Source organism: Lepus europaeus, chromosome 6, assembly GCF_033115175.1.
Source record: "Lepus europaeus isolate LE1 chromosome 6, mLepTim1.pri, whole genome shotgun sequence".
Taxonomy (NCBI): Eukaryota; Metazoa; Chordata; class Mammalia; order Lagomorpha; family Leporidae; genus Lepus; species Lepus europaeus.
The window spans coordinates 69,406,466-69,418,129 of NC_084832.1; the positions used below are offsets into that span (position 1 = coordinate 69,406,466).

An 11,664-nucleotide genomic window follows, 5' to 3' on the forward strand; every position below is an offset into this window, starting at 1 on the left:
CCACATGGGAGACCAGGAGGAAGCACCTGGCTCCTGGCTCTGGATCAGAGCAGCCATAGCAGCCATTTGGGGGGTGAACCAATGGAAGGAAGGCCTTTCTCTCTGTTTCTCTCTCTCACTGTCTAACTCTATCTGTCAAATAAAAAAATAAAATAAAATATATTGAAAAGAAGAAATTTGGGCCCAGTGGCGAGCGGCTTTCCTGAGGGAACCTTGGTTCTTTGGCAGGTCCACTGGCTGTTATTTCGGAGACTTTCTGCATTCGGTCAGAGGTCACAATGCAGATCTTCGTGAAGACCCTGACCGGCAAGACCATCACCCTGGAGGTGGAGCCCAGTGACACCATCGAGAATGTCAAGGCCAAGATCCAGGATAAGGAGGGCATTCCTCCTGACCAGCAGAGGCTCATCTTCGCTGGCAAGCAGCTGGAAGATGGCTGCACTCTTTCTGACTACAACATCCAGAAAGAGTCCACTCTGCACCTGGTCCTGCGTCTGAGGGGTGGCTGTTAATTCTTTAGTCTTGCCATTCACAGTGCCTGATGGCATTACTCTGCACTATAGCCATATAATTATATATAATTATATATAAAATATAATTATATAATATATAATATAATAGCTACAAAAGAAAAAACTAAATATTGTAATGTATGTAATTTCCAAACAAGGACTATACTGTCTCAATAATCTGCAATGTCTCTTAAGTATCTTTTTAATTTAATTCTGTTAATAGAATATAGCAAACAATTCTGTCCAAATAGATCACACTTAATCTCCAAAGAATAGTAAGAGATTTTAAAAAGTTAAAAATTAAAATGATCTCTCTTGTATACTTTCAGTAGATTAATAGCAAGCTTATACTTAAAAAATCAACTGTGGCTGAATTAATTGCTTTGGTTGGTTTTAAATAACTGAATTAAATATATTCCGTTGAAGCTTTTTGACAATGGCAATGATATGAGTATGTATTCCCCATCTATATCATTCCCATACAGACTAAGTAAAGTCCCTTTCAAATGAATACTGCTGTATTTAGGATGGAATTGCTATAAAGTAATATTTTTTCTATTAAAAATGCTTTTTCTTCTTTCTCTTCTTATAGGATATTGTCTTGTTTCACACATGTGAGACAAGAAAAAGCCAACACATGGATATATATGGATATAGGTGAATAATCAAAGAAAGCAGCTTTCTTTTTAGTTGTTAGATACTTTATTTTATAAGAAAATGAATTCACAATATTGCTTATTTTATATTCTGGGGATCTGAGAAGAAATGAAAGATCATGTTAATAAATGTACTTTTTTTGCAAATTAGTAAGGAGTAGAATCTTAGGTCTATAAATATTTCAGAGTTCTATCAGCAAAAGCTAACAGTATTTTACAGTGTTGTCATTCAACTATTCCTCAGAATATTTCACACTCACATCCTTGCCATTTAAAACTTGGTAGATGGTTAAGGTAATTGCCAATAGACAATTACCCTTAAGTGAACATTTCCAAATGTATTATTAGTTGAGAGGGCAATTTCTATTCCACTTGAGTGAATTTAGATAGCTAGATCTTGCTCGAAGGAAAGATTTATTTTTCTAAAAGCAACTACTTAACAGTAGGCATGCCAGTCATTTCAAATATGTGTAGCTTACAACCTTAAATGCAAGCTTTCAAAGAAAACACTCTCACATGGACAGCAAGTTCACAGTGAGTAAGTTCACAAATAAAGGCAAGTGAATATTGTGATATACAATTTAGATGTGTATTGAAGGTACATTCTGGAGTCTGGAGAGAACACTTCAGTGCTAATTTTCATAAAGGAATATGGTGGCTTAATATAAGAAGTCAAATAAAAAGACATATGCTTACTCTGGCCTCAGAATCAGCCCTTAAGGCATTCATATCTGGCTGAAGAGCCCATAAGAGTATTTCAGGCATGGAAAGCCAAGACACTCTGGAAAAAATAAATAAATAAATGAAAGATCTCTGTGAGTGAGATCCCAGTAGGAAGAATGGGCCATCAAAGAAGGAAGTACCTTTCTCTGAAGGGAGGAGAGAACTTCCACTTTGACTACGACCCTGTCGAAATAAGATCGAAGTCGGTGAACCCTAAAGGCTTCCATAGCCTTGGCAACTCATGATTAGAGCCTAGGGAGATTTCTGACGCCATAAACAAGAGTGTCAAATTGTTAAGTCAACAACAGGAGTCACTGTATACTTACTCCTCATGTGGGATCTCTGTCCTTAATGTGTTGTCCAATGTGAATTAATGGGATAACTAGTACTGAAACAATATTTTATACTTTATGTTCTGTGTGGGTGCAAACTGTTGAAATCTTACTTAATATATACTAAATTGATCTTCTGTATATAAAGATAATTGAAAATGAATCTTGATGTGGATGGAATGAGAGAGGGAGTGGGGGTGGGAAGGGTTCGAGTGGGAGGGAAGTTATGGGGGGGAAATAGCCATTGCAATCCATAAACTGTACTTTGGAAATTATATTTACTAACTAAAAGTTAAAAAAAGACATATGCATAGACCATAGAATGGATATGCTGTCCTCATAAGAATTATGATAATAAGACACACAATTATAATTTATGCCCTCTTCAATTGAAAAAGCATATGGTATAATAAGGAAGAAACAAATAAATTGGCTATTTCAGTTTTGTGTATCCTGCTTAATATAGTAGTTAATAAATGCAGTAAACTACTAGTAACAAAGATGAAAAATATAGGTGAATTTTACTTTTCTCTCTATTAAAGCCAAAGGTTCAAAAGTGAATAGTCTAGGACTGTCAATGACAGTACTTTATGTTTTTTCTGTTTTGTTTTGTGCTTCTTATCTGAAGCAAACTACTGAAGTCCCACTACAATCCAAGATGGCATTTGGAGCTCCAGTCACCTGTATCAGGGATAAAGAAAGTGAGGCAATTCACAATAAAAAGATAATTGTGTCACTTTTTCTCTTTCTATTTTTTAAATATTTATTTATTTAAAATGCAGAGCAACTAAGGTGGAGGGGGCATGGAAAGTGAGAGAGAGAGAGAGAAAGTGAGAGAGAAACAGAGTGTTCTTCCATCTGCTGGTTTACTTCTAAATCCCCAAATGACCACAATAATCAGGTCTGGGCCAGACTGAATTCAGGAGCCTGGAAAACCATCCTCATCCCACACATGGATGGCAGGGATGAACTATCTGGGCCGTCTTCCAATGTCTTTGACAGGGGCCGTGGCAGGAAGCTGCATCAGAAGCAGAAGGCCCTGGACCAAACTTCGTTCTCATATGGTAAGCTGGCATTGCAAGCTGCTCCTTGACCCTTTGGACCACACTGGGCCTTCCTTCCTCCTCTTAATTAGCTTCTCCAGAAGTCTCAATCAATAATATCATCATATATCTCAATGACTGGATGTATTATCACAACTACAACTGGATACAAAAGTCTGGGACTGCTAGTCTTTGAATCTAGAATATCCTTTCACAAATAAATTGATGTTTTATTGGGGAAGAAATGAGAATTGAAATTTAGTTGGCAAAATTATAACAGTAACAACAAATTGTAGCTAGCTTCAATAAGAAAGGGGAAAGCACAAAATGCTATGTTCCCTCGGTTATTCATTCAGTCATTACACTATCTTTTCAAAAATAATTATTAATTGCTAAATATATACTAAGCACTGCGCTAGAATGGAGGTGTAAAGATAAATTCCTTGAAATACAAATATAAACAAATTAATATAAAATTACAATTTGATCTGCATTAGTATTAGTGATTTAGGTTGTTGAATTAGTTCATTTATTAATTCCATCATTCAAAAATAAATTCAACTGCAAAAAAAAATCAGTTTTAATGTATTACAAGAGGCTGGCGCTGTGGTGTAGTGAGTAAGGCCGGCGCCTGCAGTGGCAGCATCCCATATGGGGGCCGGTTCGAGTCCTAGCTGCTCCACTTCTGATCCAGCTCTCTGCTACAACCTTGGAAAGTAACAGCAGATGGCCCAAGTCCTTGGACCCCTGCACCCAAGTGGGAGACCTGGAAGAAGCTCCTGGCTCCTGGCCTCCGATCGGTGCAACTCAGGCTGTTGCGGCCAATTGGGGAGTGAGCCATTGGATGGAAGACCCCTCTCTCTCACTCTTCCTCTCTCTGCCTCTCCTTCCTGTGTAACTCTGAATTTCAAATAAATAAATAGATCTTTATAAAAATGTATTACAATATATAAGAAAAGATACTGAGCCCTTGATTTTGTGGATAATACAAATTAAGTATATTTTTTTCTCCTTTTCTGCTCTTTATTTTGAATCTTAATGATTACATTTCCTCCCAAACCAATTACAATGGAATCTCTGATGAGATTCAGATATGCACTTGTGTGTGTGCAAAGACACAACCACATATATTTTAATTTTCCTAGGAAATTCTAACCAGCCTCCAAGATTAAGATTTACTTGTTTAAAGCAGTGTTTCTTTTTCTTTTCTTTTTTTTTTTTTTAGATTTATCTATTTATTTGAAAGTCACAGTTACACAGAGAGAAGGAGAGGCTGAGAGAGAGAGAGAGAGAGAGAGAGAGAGATTCTTCCATCAGCTTGTTCACTCCTCAACTGGCCACAATGGTCGGAGCTGTGCCAAACCAAAGCCAGGAGCCAGGAACTTCCTCTGGGTCTCCCATGTAGTTGCAGGTGCCCAAGGACTTGAGCCATCTTCCACTACTTTCCCAGGCCACAGCAGAGAGCTGGATTGGAAGTGGAGCAGCCGGGACTCAAACCAGCACCCACCTTTGGGAAGCTGGCACTGCAGGTGGTGGCTTTACCTGCTATGCCACAGCACTGGCCCCTAAAGCAGTGTTTCTTAATCTGGGGCAATTTTGCCCCTTGCCCGAAATGAACATTTGGCAATGCCTGGGGTCAATGCTTAGGGGTCAATGATATCCAAATCTAGCAGTAGATGCCAGGGATACTGTTGAGCATCTTAGAGTGCACGAGACAGTCTCCCACAGCTAACAATCATCCAGTCAAAACTGTAGAGAATGCTGAAATCTATGGTTTAAGGATCAAATTTGCAACTGAACTAGAAAAAATGAGGCATCTGCATCCTAGTGGGACAAGTACTGGTTGTGATTGGTCCTTTGGGAATTACTTCATTCTAGACAGCTTCATGGATAAAGTGAAATCTAGTTCATTGGAATTAGCCAGGTGAAACTTAGAAGAGGGAAGTAGAGGAGAGAAATAAAAGTGTAACATAGACAAAAGAACAAGATACCTTTAGAGCAAAATATGAAAGAAAATGGCAAGGTGCAGTGTGGAAGAAAAATGGGTTCCCTTACCAGACATGGGGAAGTATTAACTTGCAGAATGAGGGCCTTAGAAGGACAAATTGCTAGAACTGACAGGATCATCACACTTTTCTAAAATTTTGTCCCTATGACTTTGTTAATGAACCATTAAACTGGAAAGAGCATGAACAGTGTATCTTCAGGAGACTCTTTTGGGAAAGAAACCAATGGTAATTTCCTTTCAACAATGCCTGTGCCCCTATCTGTCTTCTTAAAATTATACTTTATAGACCATTATATCAATTTTTCAAATACTCTTTTTAAATTTTATTTTACTTATTTTAATTACACTTTAATATATTAATATAAATAATATGATATATTAATATAAAATATATATCACGAATTCCATAGATATGATTCCAAGAATACAAGGATATTTTTCTTCCACTTCCCCTTCCTTTCTTTCATTTTTCTCCTTTTGATTTTTTTTGCAATAAAATATTTTCAATTTGCTATAATCACAGAGTCAGTGCTCCTCTAAACAAAGAGCTCTACAGTAACAATTAGAAAGACCACTGTTCCATAGGCATATACACACAGGTTATAAATAATAACCAAATTATAAGATGTCAATTTTGCTCATATATATTTTTGTGGTCTCTATATTAACTACCATAAATCAGAGAAAACATATGGTATTTGTCTTTTTTTTTTGTCTTAGAATTTTCTACTACACTGGACATAACTCTAGTAATGATGTCACTAAGAACAATAGTTCACATCTTTGGAGCTGTTATGACATGTTAAAATCTTACTTGTATAATGTTATTTAGTCTCTTAAAAAGTGCTAAGAATGTTAAATGATTTTATCAAGTTCTTATACTTAGTAGGCAATAAGTCTAAAAATGAATGTCATTTCCAAAGTGTAAACAATTAGGAATTCTGTTATATTACTTCCTAATGCTTTAAATATAGAAGCTTAGGACCATGTAACTGTAAAGCCCTTAAAATATTTTAAAGAATGTAAGTGGTTTTTATTTTGTTTCAAGTGAACCCAAGGACTTTATTATTAGATTATAAAGCAGAGATGATTGCTCTCCTGGTTTTTCTTTCTCTCTCTCTCTCTCTCTCTCTCTCTCTCTCTTTTTTAAATTTTTTGGACATGCAGAGTTAGACAGTGAGAGAGAGAGAGAGAGAGAGAGAGAGAAAGGTCTTCCTTCTGTTGGTTCACCCCACAAATGGCCCCTATGGCCGGTGCTGTGCCAATCCGAAGCCAGGAGCCAGGTGATTCCTCCCGGTCTCCCATGCGGGTGCAGGACCCAAGCACCTGGGCCATCCTCCACTGCCTTCCTGGGCCACAGCAGAGAGCTGGACTGGAAGAGGAGCAACCAGGACTAGAACTGGTGCTCATATGGGATGCCAGCGCTGCAGGCAGAGGATTAACCAAATGAGCCAGGGCGCCAGCCCTCCAACTCAATTTTAAACCTTCCTTGTTAGTGGATATATATATATATATATATTCAAATACAGTAATTATATCAGACCTAGTTTTATGCAATTACTTTTTACTTAAATCTGTTTTATAGATACTCTCAAATTCTTTAAATAACTAAAGCAATGCTTTGCTTTATCTGAAGTTATTTTTAACAAGATTAAATTAACAAAATCTAACTTGTCTACAACATGATAAATCCCCTTAGTTTTTTTAAAATCAATTTTGACAATTCTGTGACTTTCTTTTTCATTCAAAATAATTCATTACTTAAATTAATACTAGTGGTTAATTTTGGAAATACATATGGCAGGTGCTGAATTCACAGGAAACAAAACATGCTCCTTGGTGTCAAAGAGCATAAAGTACAATATTTAAGGATCCAAACAGGCAAAGACATTATTTTAAAACTACATGAATTCCATCAAAGCTTTCAGTAGTGTGATGTGGGACTACAAAAAGGATGGAAACCATCTGCCACAAAACAAATATGCAAAAACACAATAAGAAAAATAAATCTGAGACACTTCAGAACAGAGATGAAGTTCAACTTAGATCTAAAAGTTACCATAACAGTGGATACTTGGCACTGTACATTTCCCAAAATATGGAAATTCAAACACAATTTTTTTTAGCAATACTATAAGCTGTTTTAATAATTTGTCTTCTCCACTTAGAGAAGTATTCATTTTCCCCCAGGAACCTTTTATTTAAGGAATACAAACTTCATGCATTTCATAAGTACAAGTCTGGGAACATAGTGAATCTTAATATAAACACTTTTATGAATCACTCAGGATATTGGGGATGCCAAGATGGAATGAAGAATGTGATGAAACTAATTTTATCAGAAATGTATTAAACAACTTCATTGGTCCTAGATAAAACAGAAGTTGACCCAAGTACTTTGAAGATCAATGCCATCTAAGATTAAGGCAGCTGTCCTCTAGGTGATTTTCAAGGTTGGGTGGTTAAGGATTAACTATTCTGAAAATGCTTTGCATATATTCAGGAGTGGAAGCATTAAGTAAATGAATGACGATAGTGGGAGACAAGTTTCTCACTGTTGGAAGTTTTAAGAGTTTTGAATAATCTATATGCTAATGGATAGGGGTTGGCTAGATCAGTATGAACTTATGTTTAATATAGACACAGAAGGTTGCGTATGATAGTTTTAACAAATATTCAATATCCTTCATTAATATATGTAGTAGTTATAATAATGACATTCCCAAAGATGTACAAAAAGTCTGTGAACATGTCATCTTACCAGGTAAGGGGGAGAAAAGATAGTAAAATGAATTATTTTGTGGAATCTCTAGAAAGGAATACAGTTCTGTAGATGCCTTGATTCTAGCCTATGAGAATCATTTTGGGAATTTAATACCTAAAACCAGGAGATCAGAGATTTTTGTTGTTTAAAACCACTAAGGTTATGGGAATTTGTTTCAGCCTTAACCAGACATGTATCAATATACACATATTTCTCTTTGCTTAGATAGCCAAAACGTGCTTGAAACATGCAGTCTCACTAGCATAACTAGTGCCCAGATATTGGTTTCTAATATCATTAAAGAAACTAGTGGTTTTTGAGGAAATACCTGATTTCTAGGACTGGACCAAAAAATATACAAAATGAACCTAGAGTATTTTTACCTCACCAGCAAGTAAAGAAGTTAACCAACAAAATAAAAATACCCTGCAGGAATGGGAATATGATAAAGAAATCCAACTGTCACATGAAAGATCTCCCAGTGGCCATAGTAGAATAATTTGAATGACACAATAAATAATTTAGTATTGAACTATAAGGTAAACTTTTAAATAAATATGCATGTGTCCATATTGACAAATAAGTAATTGAATAAAGAAATAAATGGGGAAGAATATAGAAATCTGAGGAGAATTTCAAAATAATTTATGAAGAAACTCCATCCTCATGCATGTGGACTATAACTCTTCAAGCCTTAAGTGTGGGTTGTGAACAGTAACTTTCCTTGAAATAGAGTAGTATGGGCCGGTGCCATGGCTCAATAGGCTAATCCTCCGCCTTGCAGTGCCGGCACACCGGGTTCTAGTCCCCATCAGGGTGCCAGATTCTGTCCCGGTTGCCCCTCTTCCAGTCCAGCTCTCTGCTGTGGCCCGGGAGTGCGGTGGAGGATGGCCCAATTGCTTGGGCCCTGCACCCCATGGGAGACCAGGAGAAGCACCTGGCTCTTGGCTTTGGATCAGCGCGGTGCGCCGGTTGCAGCACGCCGGCTGCGGCGGCCATTGGAGGGTGAACCAACAGCACAAGGAAGACCTTTCTCTCTGTCTCTCTCTCACACTGTCCACTCTGCCTGTCAAAAAAAAAAAAAAAAAAAAGAAGAAAGAAATAGAGTAGTATGGAAAGAGTGAGAGTTGAAAAGGTGAATTTCACAGCAGAACCACAGCACTTCATCCAGGTGATCAAGTTTTACCTTATGTTACATCACTTTACATTGTCACATTGACAGAATGCATCCTTGATGTGCTGTGATGAGAATACACTTCTATGGTCTTCCTTTGCCAAACTCATAATCTCAGTTTTAATCATGAGAAAAGCATGGTTAAAGACATTAGACAAATCCCCAATGAGAATATGCTACAAATATCAGACCAGTAGTCTACAAAACTTTCAAACTCATAAAAATCAAGCAGATTTTGAGGATCATGAGACATGATTAAGAAATGCAATGCAGAGATCTTTATAATAATCAGAGAATATATCAGATAAATTACATAAAATCCCAAAAATATGAAAAATGTATGAATTATGACAAATGTAACCCGCTAATGTAAGATTCTAAAAGCAAGAGAAATTGGTCATGTGGTATATGGAAATTCTATATTATCTTGGTGATTTTTTTATAAATCTAAAATTTTTCAAAAAGTTATTTAAGAGGAAGTGTAATTAGTAAACTCAGAAAGCAAAAAAAAAATAAACAGACATTCTAGGAAAAGGTACTAGTAATCACAATGTGGCAAAGATGTGTTATATTTAGTTAATTGATACTGAGCATATTTTCATGGATACAGTATAAGCTGATTAAAGTTGAGAAGGAAAGGATACAGAGACAAAAGTATGTCTTGATATTGAAAGGCCTTGAATACCAGAAAATCAATCTCAATGATATTGATATATTGTATTGGCCAATTCAAGGCATTAAGTAAGATGTCCCATGATGGCACTTAACCTTTGAGAAAAAGATATACTGGTGGCCATATGAAGGATGGGCCTAAAATAAGAAATGGGAAATCAAGCTGGTGCCGCGGCTCACTAGGCTAATCCACCGCCTGCCGCACCGGCACCCTGCCGGATTCTGTCCCAGTTGCTCCTCTTCCAGTCCAGCTCTCTGCTGTGGCCCGGGAAGGCAGTGGAGGATGGCCCAGGTCCTTGGGCCCTGCACCCACAGGGGAGACCAGGAGGAAGCACCCGGCTCCTGGCTTTGGATTGGTGCTGTAAAAAAAACCAAACAGGACAACTGTTTATCAGTCTCAGGTGGGGGTATTTCAGTGAAAATCTAGGAAATAAATAGTGATAGCCTGAGCCAATCAATCAGTATAAGGTGAGAGACTGATAGGAACACAGGTACTAAAGCTTCAGAAAATATGTATTTCAATACACCATTTTTCACCCAAGTTCCGCTGTGTTTAGAAATGTTGGAGTAGGGATTCCCATCATTGGGCACGTATTGGAATTATCCAGGGAAGCTATTCACAGGCCAGAGTTCTAGGTTCTAGTCTAATAGGGCCGAGGAAACAAAAATTTTGAGATACACTTTAGATAATTTAGAGTAAAAATTAGAGAGCTCCATCCTGAGGACTATATTATTGTTTGTTTAACTCAAGCAGTAAATAAGTGGCAAAAAGTTAAAGTGATCCAATGTAAACTTTACTTTTAGTGGTTACCTGTTATCTAAGTTTCATTTCTGTTAAATAGTAAATAATTCATGTCGTTATTATTCTAATTCTTCAGTGTAGAAAAATTAGTCAAATCCATCAGTATGTATGTTCTCTTATCTTGGTTAAAATAAAATGATAATATATATTCAGTGGGTTTTCTTTTCGTTATGTCATATTTTGTAACTTGAAAATGGGATGAAGAGAATATGTTCATATTGACTCATGTAAGCCAGAAATCAGAAGATAATTTCTTGTTTAAAATAATAGCTGTATTTGGCTTTTGAACATAAATGCATGTGAAGTGGCTTTTAAAAGCTAATGCCATGAGATAGTTGATTTGCACATTGCTAATGTACAACACTAATGACATCTGCAATTTTAAATGCATTAAATTGTGGTTGAGTATTTCCCTGTGTACATATTCCTACCATGAAATTTAATTGAAGTTCAATAATGTACTATATTTGTCTTTTTTCAATTACTCTATTATGCAGATCTAATGTGAAGACACATCAAAGTTGTATTTGAACATGACTTCTTTGGTTTGGAAGTAGAATTATCTTGTTTATGATGAAAGAGACTTCTAAATGGAATAACATTTAGAAGAAAAATAAGAGTTTCTGTTATTTAGAATTGAACTGTTAGAAAAAAATTGTTCAAAAACAATAAATACTTCCATTTACTGTTAGACACAAAAAGCAAGATGAGATATGAGATATTATTCATTTCAGCCCTTCCATTTTACAAGTAAAGTAATTACACTGCAAATAAATAAAGCATCTTTCTAATGATACTTATTTTGCTAGTGATAGAATGACAACTGTAATCAATGCATTCTAAAATCCTGAAAAATAAACTTACAAAATTTCTTTAGATAAGGAAAATGGCAGATAAAGTGAAGAGAAAATAAATTCATCTATTGTTTAATATTTTTAAAAATTCTGCTAGGCAATATCCATCTGTTCGGGTTTGAAC

At 36.3% G+C, this 11,664-nt stretch overlaps 1 protein-coding gene across 1 annotated transcript; it reads left to right on the forward strand.

Moving 5' to 3' along the window:
• The first annotated feature begins 234 nt into the window (after positions 1-234).
• LOC133762359 (ubiquitin-like) lies at positions 235-561 on the forward strand. Its single transcript, XM_062195359.1, has one exon. The coding sequence runs from the start codon at positions 279-281 to the stop codon at positions 510-512; it is 234 nt and encodes a 77-aa protein (XP_062051343.1). The 5' UTR covers positions 235-278; the 3' UTR covers positions 513-561.
• Positions 562-11,664: the final 11,103 nt, after the last annotated feature.